We start from the raw sequence: 12,563 nt of genomic DNA on the forward strand, positions 1-12,563 counted from the left end.
AGCATCAGGACTATAAGCAGCACAGTTAAAGTCCATCTGCATTAGATATTTTAAACAGCAGCTGCTTGATATTTGAATTAAATTTTAGATAAATATTTGATAGATTTTAATAGTAAGGTGTCTTCTTACATTGTTACTCCCAAAGCAAAGAGCTTCTCATATTCATCTCTACTAGAATAGTTGGGAATAACCTAAGAAAAGAATAAAAAGAAAACTCAAGTAAGCAAATTAGAGATTTAAGAAAATCTTTTTCACTATCTAAACTCTCTATAGCTGAACTGTTTTGATCAAGAACATGTACAGCTTAGGCTCATTCAGAACTAAGTCCTCTGATAAGGAGAGGATCTTCCCTCTCTCACTGCAGATCAGCTCACCTGAGGTGACAGAGACTGTACTGCAATAAATGCTGCAGAATTCAGACCCGAGATTCTTCTGTGAGCTATCATTAGTTCAGGTGGAATCAATTACCTTTTAATTCAATAGACAAATGAAAACTAAATAGAAGAGGAGGAAAAAGAGCAAAAGAAAACAAGATGCTAACACCTACCATGCCATTAGTAATGACTAATCGCGGAGCATAGCGATGGCTGGGAAAGAGTCCCAAAGGATGTCCACTGTACATTACCAGTGTTTGCTCTTCGGTCATCTCTGACAAATATTGCATTGCCAACCAGAACTGAAAAGGAAAGCAAGGAAAGTGAGGGAATCTGTTTCCATGGTGCATTTATGTTTCTTCATGAAGCTGCTAAATGGAGTACGAAGGCAGCTATAGAGATAACGAGGTGTATTCACATATGAAATAACAGCCAGAGCTCTCAACACATTCTTGCTTTTAATGAAGTCCATTAAGAGACATCACTCAGCAGGAAACATAAATCAACGAGAACAGGTCTGAATAAGTTCCAGAATAATTTCTCCAATATAAACCCCAGAAATGCTTTGCTAGCTTTTCAATGCATCATTTTGAAAGCCATTCTAATTTTATCTTGAGATTGACCATTTGGATGTGGCACTTTTCTGGCAATGTATCCAAAACCAAACTGCAAAATTTCCCCGTAAAAGAGATGAAATACTCATGTATATTTTTTATCCAAACCTGATACAGATAATTCAGTCTCTTCTGGTGCTTGTCATCTTTTCAACAGATGTATGCATTTAAATTTTTTCTCAAACCAAACAAACAGCTTTCACTATGGACAACGCTCCTTGAAATACCAAGGAATGAATAAATGCACCTCCAATCCATCTTCATAATTCAATAGTTACTCTTGGTTTATGCCACAGAGTATGACTGTCTAAACTGCTATAGATTTAACTCACATCCATCACTGTCTATTACAAAGCCCATTCATTATATTTCATGGGCCAAGAGTATATGATAGCCAGGTCTAAGAAGATCTTTTTTATGGGACACCGGTATTCAAGAATAGCTTGAAACAGTGTTTCTGCAGTTACACAGAAAAATGGATCTGCTGATCAAAGAGACAGCAACATCAACGACAGGCCTGCAAGCTTGAGGACAAGTTGGTAAGTGGAAATTCACCTCTGGTTGTTTTGTTTGTTTGTTTGTTTCTTCAAAAATTATTCAGGATAAAGCACAGGCCTGTGTGGATGACATAAACCAAACTCAGCCTTTTCACTGGGAATTTTGCAAGGACAAATTTTCAAAAAGCATGCTGTTTTTAAGCCACAGAGAACAAAATGTTCTATCATAACTGAATCATTCATGTGATTGCTACTCCAAATAAGCAAGACTAGAAAGGTTTTGTTTGTTCTGCTGTGAAACAACCGCAGGTCAAAGCTCTAACTTGGATGGGAACAAGAGAAAAGAAAATACTTCTGTCTTTGGCAGAGCCTCTCCTTCACCTTGCAGCCTAGCATCTGCCTGATGGATATCACCCCAGTCAGGCCCACAGTATGAACTGCCAGCACTGGTCTCTTGAGAGATGCTGTAAAACTTTCATGCAGTGCATTGACTGACATAACTGACATTTATGAATTAATGCACAGAACATCAGGAACGGTGTGCACTTTAAGACTGACAGTCGTAACTTAAACGTCCCAGCTCAGATTTTAGATAGGGTGTCACCCATTTGCCATTGCCATCAGAAGATCAGAATTAATCCTGAAAATAAAAGGCACCATCACCTGCCCAGTCAGCATGTGAACAATTTCAGCTCACCTGATTTCATTGGAAGGACTCAGGGCTGCACTTCATTACAGCCTCATTTTTGATTCCTCTGTGTATTGTGAAAAATGTTGCAAAAGTACCAGAAATAAACAAAAGATACACTTTTTGTTTCCTAAAATTTATTTTGCATATAGATTATCTGAGCAAAGTACAAACACACACACACACACACACACACACACACACACACACACACACACACACACACACAGAGAAAGACAAAGAGCTTTCTACATCATTTTACATTTTTTGAAACACGGTATTTCTATTGGATTGCCTGTGCTCTCTTTACTAAATAAAGCTCTTCCGGTCTACACAGCTCATAACTGAGCATTCCTCTATCCAGACAGGATGTTTTGGAGTATTTAGAGACCATGACTGCCAAGAATTATTGCAAACTCTGCCGAAGCAGAACGTGCCTGGGGGAGCGTACAACGGGATTCATGACAGAAGCTGCAAAAGCAGCAGCGTCCTACCTGAGCCCAGTTGCTGAAGACCTGCCCATTTCCTCCGTAAGTGACAAGCTCCTGTGGAAACTGAGAAGGATAATTCAATGATAATAAGGCAAGCACGTTTCTGAAATATTTCTCTGCATCTCCAACACTAGCTGTTCAACATGTGCTGTAGGAGCAGTGTACTGAGAGCTGTGCTTTCTCAGACAGCAACCAAGCTCCTGTGTATTGTGGGAGCTGGAGTGAGCCTTGCTAGCACTGCTAGAGTCCTCAGAGGTCTAAGGACCAAAACCCACAGTGCAGAATGAAGAATTACACATTACAGTAAGCGATAGATATTAGCAAAAAAGACCCAAAACACAGAAATGAAAACATAACCACAGGAGAAGTGGTCGAATCACCCAAATTCTTCAATTTGTGTGCGAGCACTTACAGGAAGTAGCTTGCAGATTTGCTTCTGCTTCACGACTCTGACTTCCTTTATTGTCACTGCAGCTTACCTGAGCCACCGAGGGATCCAGATTATTCATGATCATCAGCATGATGGCAGCAGCTGATTTGGTCTTGCAAGGATAGTCTTCTATGGGGTACGCTCTGAAATGGCATTCATCAGACTTTAGAACGCATGTAAAAGAAACAACAATAAACATCTGACAGAAGTATCCCCACACGTCAACACATTCCTTTGAGTTAATATCTTTTATTGAAGAGGAGAGAAAAAGGAAAAGGAGAAAGTGCAGATGCCTTAAGAGGCACATCAGGTTTCAACTTCAATCAGAACTAAGCAAAGAAAAAAGAACACATTCAGCTTGTCATTTGCTGAGTCAGGTAGTGAGAATGGGTTATAAATATGGCAGCTGTGAGATCTCGTTGCTTTTCTACTTGGATTATTTGGGCATGCTTAAACCCAATTGCCAGGCCAAGGAAAACAGCATCAGTGGAAGTTGCTTTTGGGCTCTCCAGCCCTTACAAACTTAAGATCCCATCTAAAAAGGAAAACACCTAGCTCAAAATTCAGTTCTAAAGAAATCCCCAGAACTTACCTAGCTATGGGAAATATGAGTCTTTTTACTGAATAAGTTGTATTTCAGTGAGAAATTTGAGAGGTTGGGAATAGGAAACCCTTACAAGGACTTGAATCACTAATGTGATTCACTACCAACTTCTGCAGTTGCCTTACATATATTCTCCTCCATAATCTATTTGCTTTATCAAGTTGCCCTAAACTTCTAGTCTTAGCTCTGTATTGTGTACATAGATGTACATATATGCACATATGTGTGTATATATGTATATATATATATATTTGTTTCCTCTTCAGGCATGGGATGGTTCCTTCGCTGTGCTTGTATAAGTCTGAGTACAGTTGTATCAAGGCTGCTGAGATATAACACCAAGAGTTATAATCAAGAGTTCTGCTCTTTCTTTCTCTGTAAGCAACAAAACCATCACAGGTGCTGAAAATTCCTGAAGGCAGGTAGGAACATTTGACATTTTGTAATGCTATAATGCAATGGAAAGTAAAGCAATAATAGTGGGGCTAGCACAATCCTAGGCTGCAGCAAACGAGGACAAGCACAAATGCAACAGCCATGGATGAAGAAACAAAGGAAGAAAATCTGCTTACCTTTGGAAGGCCTCCAGCAAGCAGGGATCTTCAATGAGATACCCTTGCCTCCATTGCCAACTCTTAAATGAGGTCTGGGAAGGGCTGGATCCTGGTTCCACCCCTTCCAGTCATGCAGGGACATGGCATGGCATGGCATGCACCTGAGCCCCACTGGGTTGGCCCTGCCTTCCCACCAGGTGCTCAATCAGTGCTTCAAGCCGTGACTTAGCATCTCTGCTACACATGTTCCTTAAACAATCTTCCTTTTACTGGGCCATAGATCTTCAGTGGCTAGATGCTTTCTTTATGCAAGTAAGACAGCTACACTGAAGAAATTATACCAAAGAGTGCAAATGGCAAAGATAAATAGATTCTATGGGCTCTTCCCATGATCATATGCACTTTATCCCAGCTATTTACATTAGGATACTGAAACAAAAGCTTTGCAGTCATTGCCAAAACAAGAGGGAAAGCCTTTGAGCTTTTAAAAATATATTTTTTAATTATTATTAATGGTTTTTTGCTTTTCTAAGTTTGAGGTGATAAAACAGAGGAATTATGTGGAATGATACTATTTCATCAAGAGAAGTCATTCCCCCCATAAGATTGCTCAGAATTTAAGAAACCCAATGTTCAGGAATGGACTGAGAGTGTTTATATGGGGAGAAGGGTGTTGTGGGTAACAGAACCAAATGGGACTGAGCTCCCTGGGATAAGCAGAGCAAAACCAAATACTACTAGACTAGACTAAGGCAACAAAAGATAGGTCTTAATCTGAGACTGTAACAGTCAGCTGGAAAAGGAGAGCTGTAAAATCATCACAAACTATAAAGAAAATATTCGAGCCTGTCAAGAATCACTGATGCCAGTGATGGAAACGAGCTGGTGGACTGTCTTATTCAAGCTGAGAGCAGAAGGCGTCTTCATTTGCATTCAGGACTACTGTCCTCTGCAGTCCAGCTCTGCAGTATCTTTCAGATTCTCTTACAGTTGTCATCCCCTTAGCTAATTTCTGCAAGAGCTGACCCCAGATAATGGGCAGCACAAAAACATGGATGTCTGTGGAAATTAGAGTGCTTTCTTGTTGCTTGCTTATTCCGATTTCTGTATAGACATTAACCAGGCCCCTGCTGGATGCAAAAAGGAATCAATCAGTCTAAAAAAAGAAGCTAGCCCCTGGCAGCCCTTTACAAAACTGTTCTGCTTCACAAACATTAGCCTCCTTAGATGTGTAATGAAGTGATGCTTCGAGATCAACAGGCACTGGCTATTACAAGACAGGGTCAAATACAGGTTCCAAGCATGGAAAAAAATGTGCTGCTTCTCTTTCAAGCCCAGGAAGTCTTCTCTGAGAATGACAAATAATCAGTCACTCACAGCAGATCCCAAAGTCATCCACTCAACTGATCTTACTTCTTGGTTCATGACAACTAGCATCATCTCAAGGCTAGTGCAGGCTTCCTGTTCAGGTTGCAATCAGAGATTTTTGAACAGTGACTGGTCCCTGGAAACTCTAAGATTTGCTATAGGATAGAGCATATGGCATCTCAGTGTAATGCCATCTCAACTGGCATTACCAAACACATGACCTTATTCAGTCCCTTCCCTGTGTTAAGTGGTGCTGAGCTTCCCAGCAGCAAGACTGCACCAGCCCTGCCAGCACCTATCCAGAAAGGTGCAATCTGCTTCCCTGCTAGTCCATGAGACTCTCATGAGGACAGAAAATAGGACGAAAGCTGAAGGATGAAGAATGCAGCTTTACAGAAGAGTACGACACACATTAGCAATCAGTGGAAACCATACCTCTCCTGTCTAAAGACACACAGGACATCCAATTGCAGCATGAACCCTTCACTTCTTACCTCATCTCAATATCTGGGAAGAACCTGTACATGTAGATATGGCCATACAGCCTGAGTTCTTCAGCAAATTCCAGCACCAGCTTCTTTTGTATGTCAGGTGGGAAATAACGCAGGGCATTGCGCAAAGCTAGCTGTCAGGGGGAAAAAAAAAGACACAGTAATCAAGCTAAAAGAGAAATGGAGGCAAGTGGGTGGCCCTGAACTTTAGACTCAGCTGGAAACCTATGCCAGCTGTCACCAGGATGGTTTAATTTAAAAGGTCATGCCAGGGGAGCCACCCATCTCCATCTTTCCTTGTAGATTCAGTGGACGTACACATGCAACCCACCTCTTCCCACTCACCTCAAATCTGCACGGAAAGACCTTGGAGATTTGATAATTAATGCACAAACCTACAGACGTCTGATAAGGATGAATCCCCTCTTGCAGTGCTAGGGGGCACTGAACTACCAAGAAAAGCTCTGTTCAGAAACCCTTATTGTGAGATCCTGAACTCCCAGAGGCTCCAAAGACCTTACTGTACCTTCAGTTCAAACAAGGGACCTTAGCCCTGAATTATGTGACTTACAGAGGAAGATGTTCTTGGGTTAAGTTTCGTTATGCATGCAGCATACTAATGTATTGCATACTATGATGGCATACGTTATTTTACTGAAGTCACAAACATCACTTCCAAATTAGCTACAGTGATTAGTAGACGCTGAATTAAATTCCACAGATGACAGTAAGTGGCTCATCCTTCCTATTACCTTCAAAGATATTATCCATCGTTTGCAAAGTACTGTGTGTCCTTTTAGATGAACGAAAACATAATAAATCACTCTTTTTAGTAACAGTCTCTTAAGTCATGTCTCTGTATTCTATGTTCCATTTGATTAAAATCATAATGATAACAAATATTTTGTAATCTTTAAAATGCCAATTTCACGTGAAGATACTAAAAACTCTTATAAGTTCCTTGATATATGACAATACTATGGAAGTGACTCTTAGTGAAAGAGATTCATACATTTCATCTCTTCATTAGGCTGACTTTTAAGGGCTGTGGATAAGACGGGAAGGGATCAAATTTGCTACAAATCTGATAGCAGTCAATATGACCAGGGAAGCCCCGTTTGAGAGGGCTGAGGATGAAACCTGCTACTGTCAGTTCCAACCTACTTGTGCAGCCTGGTGTAGGGAACCTGCTTTGGCAGGGGGTTGGACTCGATGATCTCTGAAGGTCCCCTTCCAAACCCTACAATTCTGTGATTCTGTGAAATATTCACTGCAAGAAATGAAGGGCGGCCTGCAGCACAGCAAACAGGTATCCAGAACAAAGGCACACAGAACCATCCAGTCTGGGTATTTCACTCTGACTGCTCTTCTGGGAGGAAAAAGACCCTGATAAGAATTCCTGGAAAGGGCTACAAAGTCTTTTGTTCAGCTCAGTGAAAAACCTTATTCAGCGTGACTATACTCTGACTCTTAGGGCTACAGTTGTACAGTCCCTTCACCATTTGAGCTTGCTGGTCTCTCACACCTTTCAGCCAACATAGCACAGTATCTCGGAATCTAAAAACAGTCCATACTAAAAGATGTTTTTGTTGGCGTATTTGCTGCCAAACAGGCACACAGACCCTTTCACATCAGCTATGCAATCCCTGCAAATGAGCTTTGCCATTCCACACAGAAAATGACAAGGAGGAAGACCTGTCTAAAAGACAAGCAAATGCAAATTCCCTTTTGATATACAGCCTTATTCTTCTCCAGTTAGGTAAGTAGTCATTTTTCAAAACTTTATTAAACACAAAAATCCCAGCTATATCCACACAGACAAAATACAAGGGGACTTTGAAAGTCAGTACCTCAGAGGCAAGCAGCCTTCATAGAGGTTTCTAACTCTAAGAAATTCCTGAAGTGAGAATAAAATCAGTTACATCTCTTGTAACAAAAAGGAAAGCAGTGATATGCTGAAAAGGGAAAAAAGGTGCTTCTACATTTGGCCTTTTGGCTATGGAGAACTATCAGGATGAAAGTGTTTTGCTTCCATTCTGGCAAGGCTCACCTAAGTCTCTGATCAGTATATCTGTTATTTGAGTTACAATGAAACTGAAGGAAAAATAGCATTTTTCTTTGCTCTAAAAACACAAGCAGGCAAAAACTGTCTGGATTTTCAAATAAATACACTTAGACTGAGCTCCTGTCCTATTAGTGTTCCATGTTAGCACAGACCTGAATTTTGATGATGCAAACATTAATGAAACATGAACTTCAATGTTACACGAGGGGTGAGAAGGGCTCCTGGGTTGCTCAGACAATAGAGAGCTGATCTTATAAAAGAGGACTAAGACTGTGCCTTGTTTAGCTTAACAGAACAAAGGTGACATTTGATTGCTGTCTTACTGCAGGATAAGTGTCAAAGTAGGAAGCAGCTTCAGGGAAATGCTGGAAAGAGGAATAAATGGCTGTAAATTAGCCATGAAGAAATGTAGCCTTGAAATTAGAAGAATTTAAATAACAGATCCTGAAGGAGCCTCTCAATAGCAGCACTGGGTCTCTTAAAATTGCTTAGATAGAGCTTGACTGCTTCATGAAAAGGCAGTTGGCATATGCATCAAGGAGAATTTTGCATATTCATTACTGAATCAAACTGAATAACCTGAGAAAGGCACTTAAGGAGCAAATTCAAACAGACTGATCATCAAGCTTTCAAGGAAAGGCAACACTTGGCCATTATTCCTTAAGTTTCATTAAAGCACCGTATGAAACGCTATTGTGATCTTTAAGATTAATTGTACTCATAGCTGACACATTCCCCTCTGATATTAGACTGTGGGTATTTCATCTGTAGGTGTTCCTGTTCGTAGCTTCCTCAGCCAGCAGTCTGATTGGCATCTATCTGCTCAACACCTAAAAAATCAGCTCATCAGGGTGATGTCCAAGCCTGGGGTGAGGCCAGGAAAGCAAGTTAGGATCAGGTGATGGTTACCAGGATGAGATATGGCTCAGAGATCACCAGGCAAGCCAGTAAAGGCAAGACAGGCCCAAGGCCAAGTCAGCCTACAGGCTGGGGCCCATGGATAGGCATTTTTCTGATTCCTTGCAACACTGAGAAGTGTGCATTCTTCCCAGGTTGCACCAGCTTTAATAGAATGTCAGCAAGTTCCAAGAATGCAGCGTCCTTGTTCTGCAAAGGACGCACCACTCATAATATTTAAGGGCTGTTTTCCTTGCAGTGTATTTACATAAAGATACAGAGGCTGAGAAACAGAAAACTGGGATTCCTGAGCTATAGGGGGAAAGAGAGAAGTGGCTTCTACAGGCCTCAGGCAAAGAATGCAGAAGAAAGACGACTCAGGAAACATAAACAAAAATCAGTTCTGAGAAATGGCTTGATTTATCCAAAGAGATTAAAGTTGATATGATAGAAAGCATTGTATATCTCTTTGGCAAGCCCCAAAACATGCAGAAATGTATAAATCTCGCTTAAAGGAGTTCCATTGTAGCCAAAAAAGGAAGCCCAAGAAAGTAAAAAAAGAGCAGTGCTAAGGATTATTATTGTGAAAAAGGGTAAAATTGGAATGAAGGCATGTGGACAGAGGGACAGATCCCTAGTCTGAGGAAATTAGTAGAGCATTATTAACTTCATTTCTGTCAATATTAACTTCATTTCTGTCAAAGCTTTCATGAGCGCCTCGATTAGAAAATGAACACAGTGTTATGAGTGAAGACAAGCCTCACAATGTGCTCAGTATTACACACTGCCAACAAGATCTGGAAGCCTGTCTCAAGACTTTAAAACCACCTTGTAGACAGACAACCTGTCCTAAGCACGAAACACTTCTTAAAAAGGAGATTCAGCCTTTCAGATATAAAATAAATACCAGCTGAGCCTCTAACCCTGTTAAGAGTTGAAGGTGGAGGATTAAGAGTAAAGTAAATCAGAAAGGAAGCTTTTAAATTTTTAACAGGCTAATAAAAAACTGAGCCAGTATGACCTTTTATCACATGTGGTAGATAAGAAGGAGAGCTGAGGGAGGAATGTAAGACAGTAGGCTGGGTCCAGAAAAGCAGCCTACCGCTGTCTCCTTGCAATGCTGTGGGGGCATTCAATCCCAGTTTCCATATAGGCAGTGAGGGCTTTGTCATTACCAGCGTTTCTTCAGGTCGACAGTAAGGTCTGGCATTGCTCTGAGAGAAATACCATCTCCTGTCCTGCAGTATGGATTTCCTTTGGTGCAGTGTACTCCTCATGGGGAAAATTGATTGAGCAAAGGCAGGGGACAAAATGGGGATGTTTGGCAATCTGTTGCCATGCAGTGAAGTTCACTCTCCATTCCTTTATCTTCACATCCACCTCCACAGCCCCTTCCTGCATGCTCACAAGCCACATCTGTCTGAGCTGTCCCAGGCACAGACTGAAATGCCCCCACCACAAATGCTCCTGACATTGGAGGTAAATCCTCTCCGGATATTTCACAGCTGTTCCTCTCCCTACCCAGATAATGGGCTCTCCTCTGCTTCTGGAAACGGGCTTCGAAACAATTTCAGAGCTAATGCCAGGGGGAACTCCCACAAAGACAAGAAAGTTGCATGCAGCTCGGTGTGGGTGAGGAACTTCTGTGTTCTGACCAGAAAATCACACTCTCAGCTATGACATGTGATGAAGCACAGGCTTTCAAGCTAAGGAACCCACCTCATCCTCTCCTCAACACAGTTCCTAAGGATTTCTACCCACTGACCAATTTTTTCTGCAGATATTTTTTTTAAATCTCTAACATGAAATACTGCAATGATTGCTTTAGTGTGTACATAAACTATTTAAACAAAAAGAGACTGGAAAAGAATTACACAACGTAAGACAAATAATTAACTCAATTCCTTATAAACTTGTCTCAATTCCAGGATGTTTCAGACTACTGGTTCAAATAAATCATCTCTGGGTCGTTATGCAAACATGTAGATAAGTTACTTGTACCAAGATGTCAATTTGCCACATTTCATGTTTACTGTATTGGAGGGGTTAGCGTTCACTCCCATAAATACACAGTGTTTTTGCAACAGCCTTCATAAATTCCTAAAAACAATGCTGGACTGACAGCACTGAAGTTAAGGCCCCTTCAGCCATTTAAAGTCATGCAAGCTGTTGTGCAGCAGATATTCGTATCAATCAGCTCAGGGAGAAAGACAGAAAGAAAGAGAGCAGAAGATTTTCCAGTATTTCGTCCCATTGCTGAAGTTATAACACAAAGGAAATACATTTGCCCATGCTCAGAAAAGCATTTGATGCTGCTCCCCATTGCATTTATCTGAAAGGAAGAGAAGTGAGCCTCGTGAAACCCCACATTACCTTTTTCTCCTGAGCAGTAAGATTAGGGGTTCTCACAGGTGCATGGGGTATTCCTTTCCTCCGACCTCTGTTTTCAGGCAAAGGGTTTAAAGGAAGGCCACGACAGATTTCCTTCAGGCTAATCATGGCTGCTAAGGAAATACAGGAGGAAAGGAGAGGCAAAGTGGAGAGGTGTGAGGAGAGAAGAACAAGGGCTGCAGGCAAGCAAGATGCACAGCAATTGAGATGTACCCTGCTCTGGGGAATCTACAGATGACAGCCCGTCCTCTGGCTTTGGAAATGCCTGTGGAGCACAGAGGGCAGGCAGTGCAGGTGACACACCTACCCTATCTGTGCCGTGCCATTGGCCCTTCTGTCCGCCCCCAAAATGAATGATTCACAGTTTTGCAGTTTCTTCTCTGGGTGCTTTGCAGCAGGAGCTGTACTGAACCATGAGAGCAGTTGGTCACTTTCCCCAATCATCCAATTCCCACGGGGAGTCATGCTCTGCAGCACAAACCTTGCCTGAGATCACAGGGATTGCGTTTTCACATTTCTATAGCTGAGGTACCAACTGCAACTAACCATCATTCATGCCACTGTTCATGCACAAAAGATGGACAGTCTCTATTTGAGCACCCTGGGTATGGGCTGTTCTCAGTGCAGTCCAGGTGTCCATCCCCTGGACAACAGCAGATGTCAAGGATCACAGTAACATTTCCCCTTAGATGTTAGCTCCTCTTAGCCCACAGGCATGCCTGGATTTCAGTAGTATTAAGTTGTTGTACTAGTTTTCTCAAGACAGGCAATAATAGGGAAGAGGAATGAAAGCTTTCAGTTTTAAAGCACTTTTATAGGCCACAGTCAACAAGAGCTGAACAGCCTTATGGTGTTGCCATCCAGACATCAGAAGTAAATGAATATGCTTCACTTTGACTTCCCACTTAAAGAGCACCATGAACTTTGCTCCCTGTTTTCAGCTGCTGTACAAATTACACAGGAGCTTCTTGACCTTTATTATTACATCCACAGAACTACAGTCACGGCCAGCGAATTTTTCTCAAGTGCCATAGTTTAAGTCTGATGAAATTATCTGGGAGAAACATTTCAGTTAGTAATCATTACATAATACACCTAA

At 41.5% G+C, this 12,563-nt stretch overlaps 1 protein-coding gene across 3 annotated transcripts in view; it reads right to left on the minus strand.

Annotated features, from left to right (window-relative positions):
- UROC1 (urocanate hydratase 1) overlaps positions 1 to 11,746 on the minus strand; it is a 34,255-nt gene extending 22,509 nt beyond the window's left edge. Inside the window, exons 1-7 of one of the 3 annotated variants that reach the window (XM_010718550.3) lie at positions 11,678 to 11,746; positions 11,447 to 11,577; positions 6,115 to 6,245; positions 3,144 to 3,237; positions 2,668 to 2,727; positions 548 to 676; positions 130 to 191 (exon numbers count right to left, since the gene is read on the minus strand). In XM_010718550.3, coding sequence (XP_010716852.1) covers positions 130 to 191; positions 548 to 676; positions 2,668 to 2,727; positions 3,144 to 3,237; positions 6,115 to 6,245; positions 11,447 to 11,572 — 602 coding nt within the window. In that variant the 5' untranslated portion in view covers positions 11,573 to 11,577; positions 11,678 to 11,746. Of the gene's footprint in view, positions 1 to 129; positions 192 to 547; positions 677 to 2,667; positions 2,728 to 3,143; positions 3,238 to 6,114; positions 6,246 to 11,446 lie in introns of all 3 variants that reach the window. The other 2 variants (XM_010718552.3, XM_019620132.2) reach the window with 2 other exon arrangements.
- Positions 11,747 to 12,563: the final 817 nt, after the last annotated feature.

This window comes from Meleagris gallopavo, chromosome 14 (genome assembly GCF_000146605.3).
Source record: "Meleagris gallopavo isolate NT-WF06-2002-E0010 breed Aviagen turkey brand Nicholas breeding stock chromosome 14, Turkey_5.1, whole genome shotgun sequence".
In the NCBI taxonomy this organism is placed as follows: domain Eukaryota; kingdom Metazoa; phylum Chordata; class Aves; order Galliformes; family Phasianidae; genus Meleagris; species Meleagris gallopavo.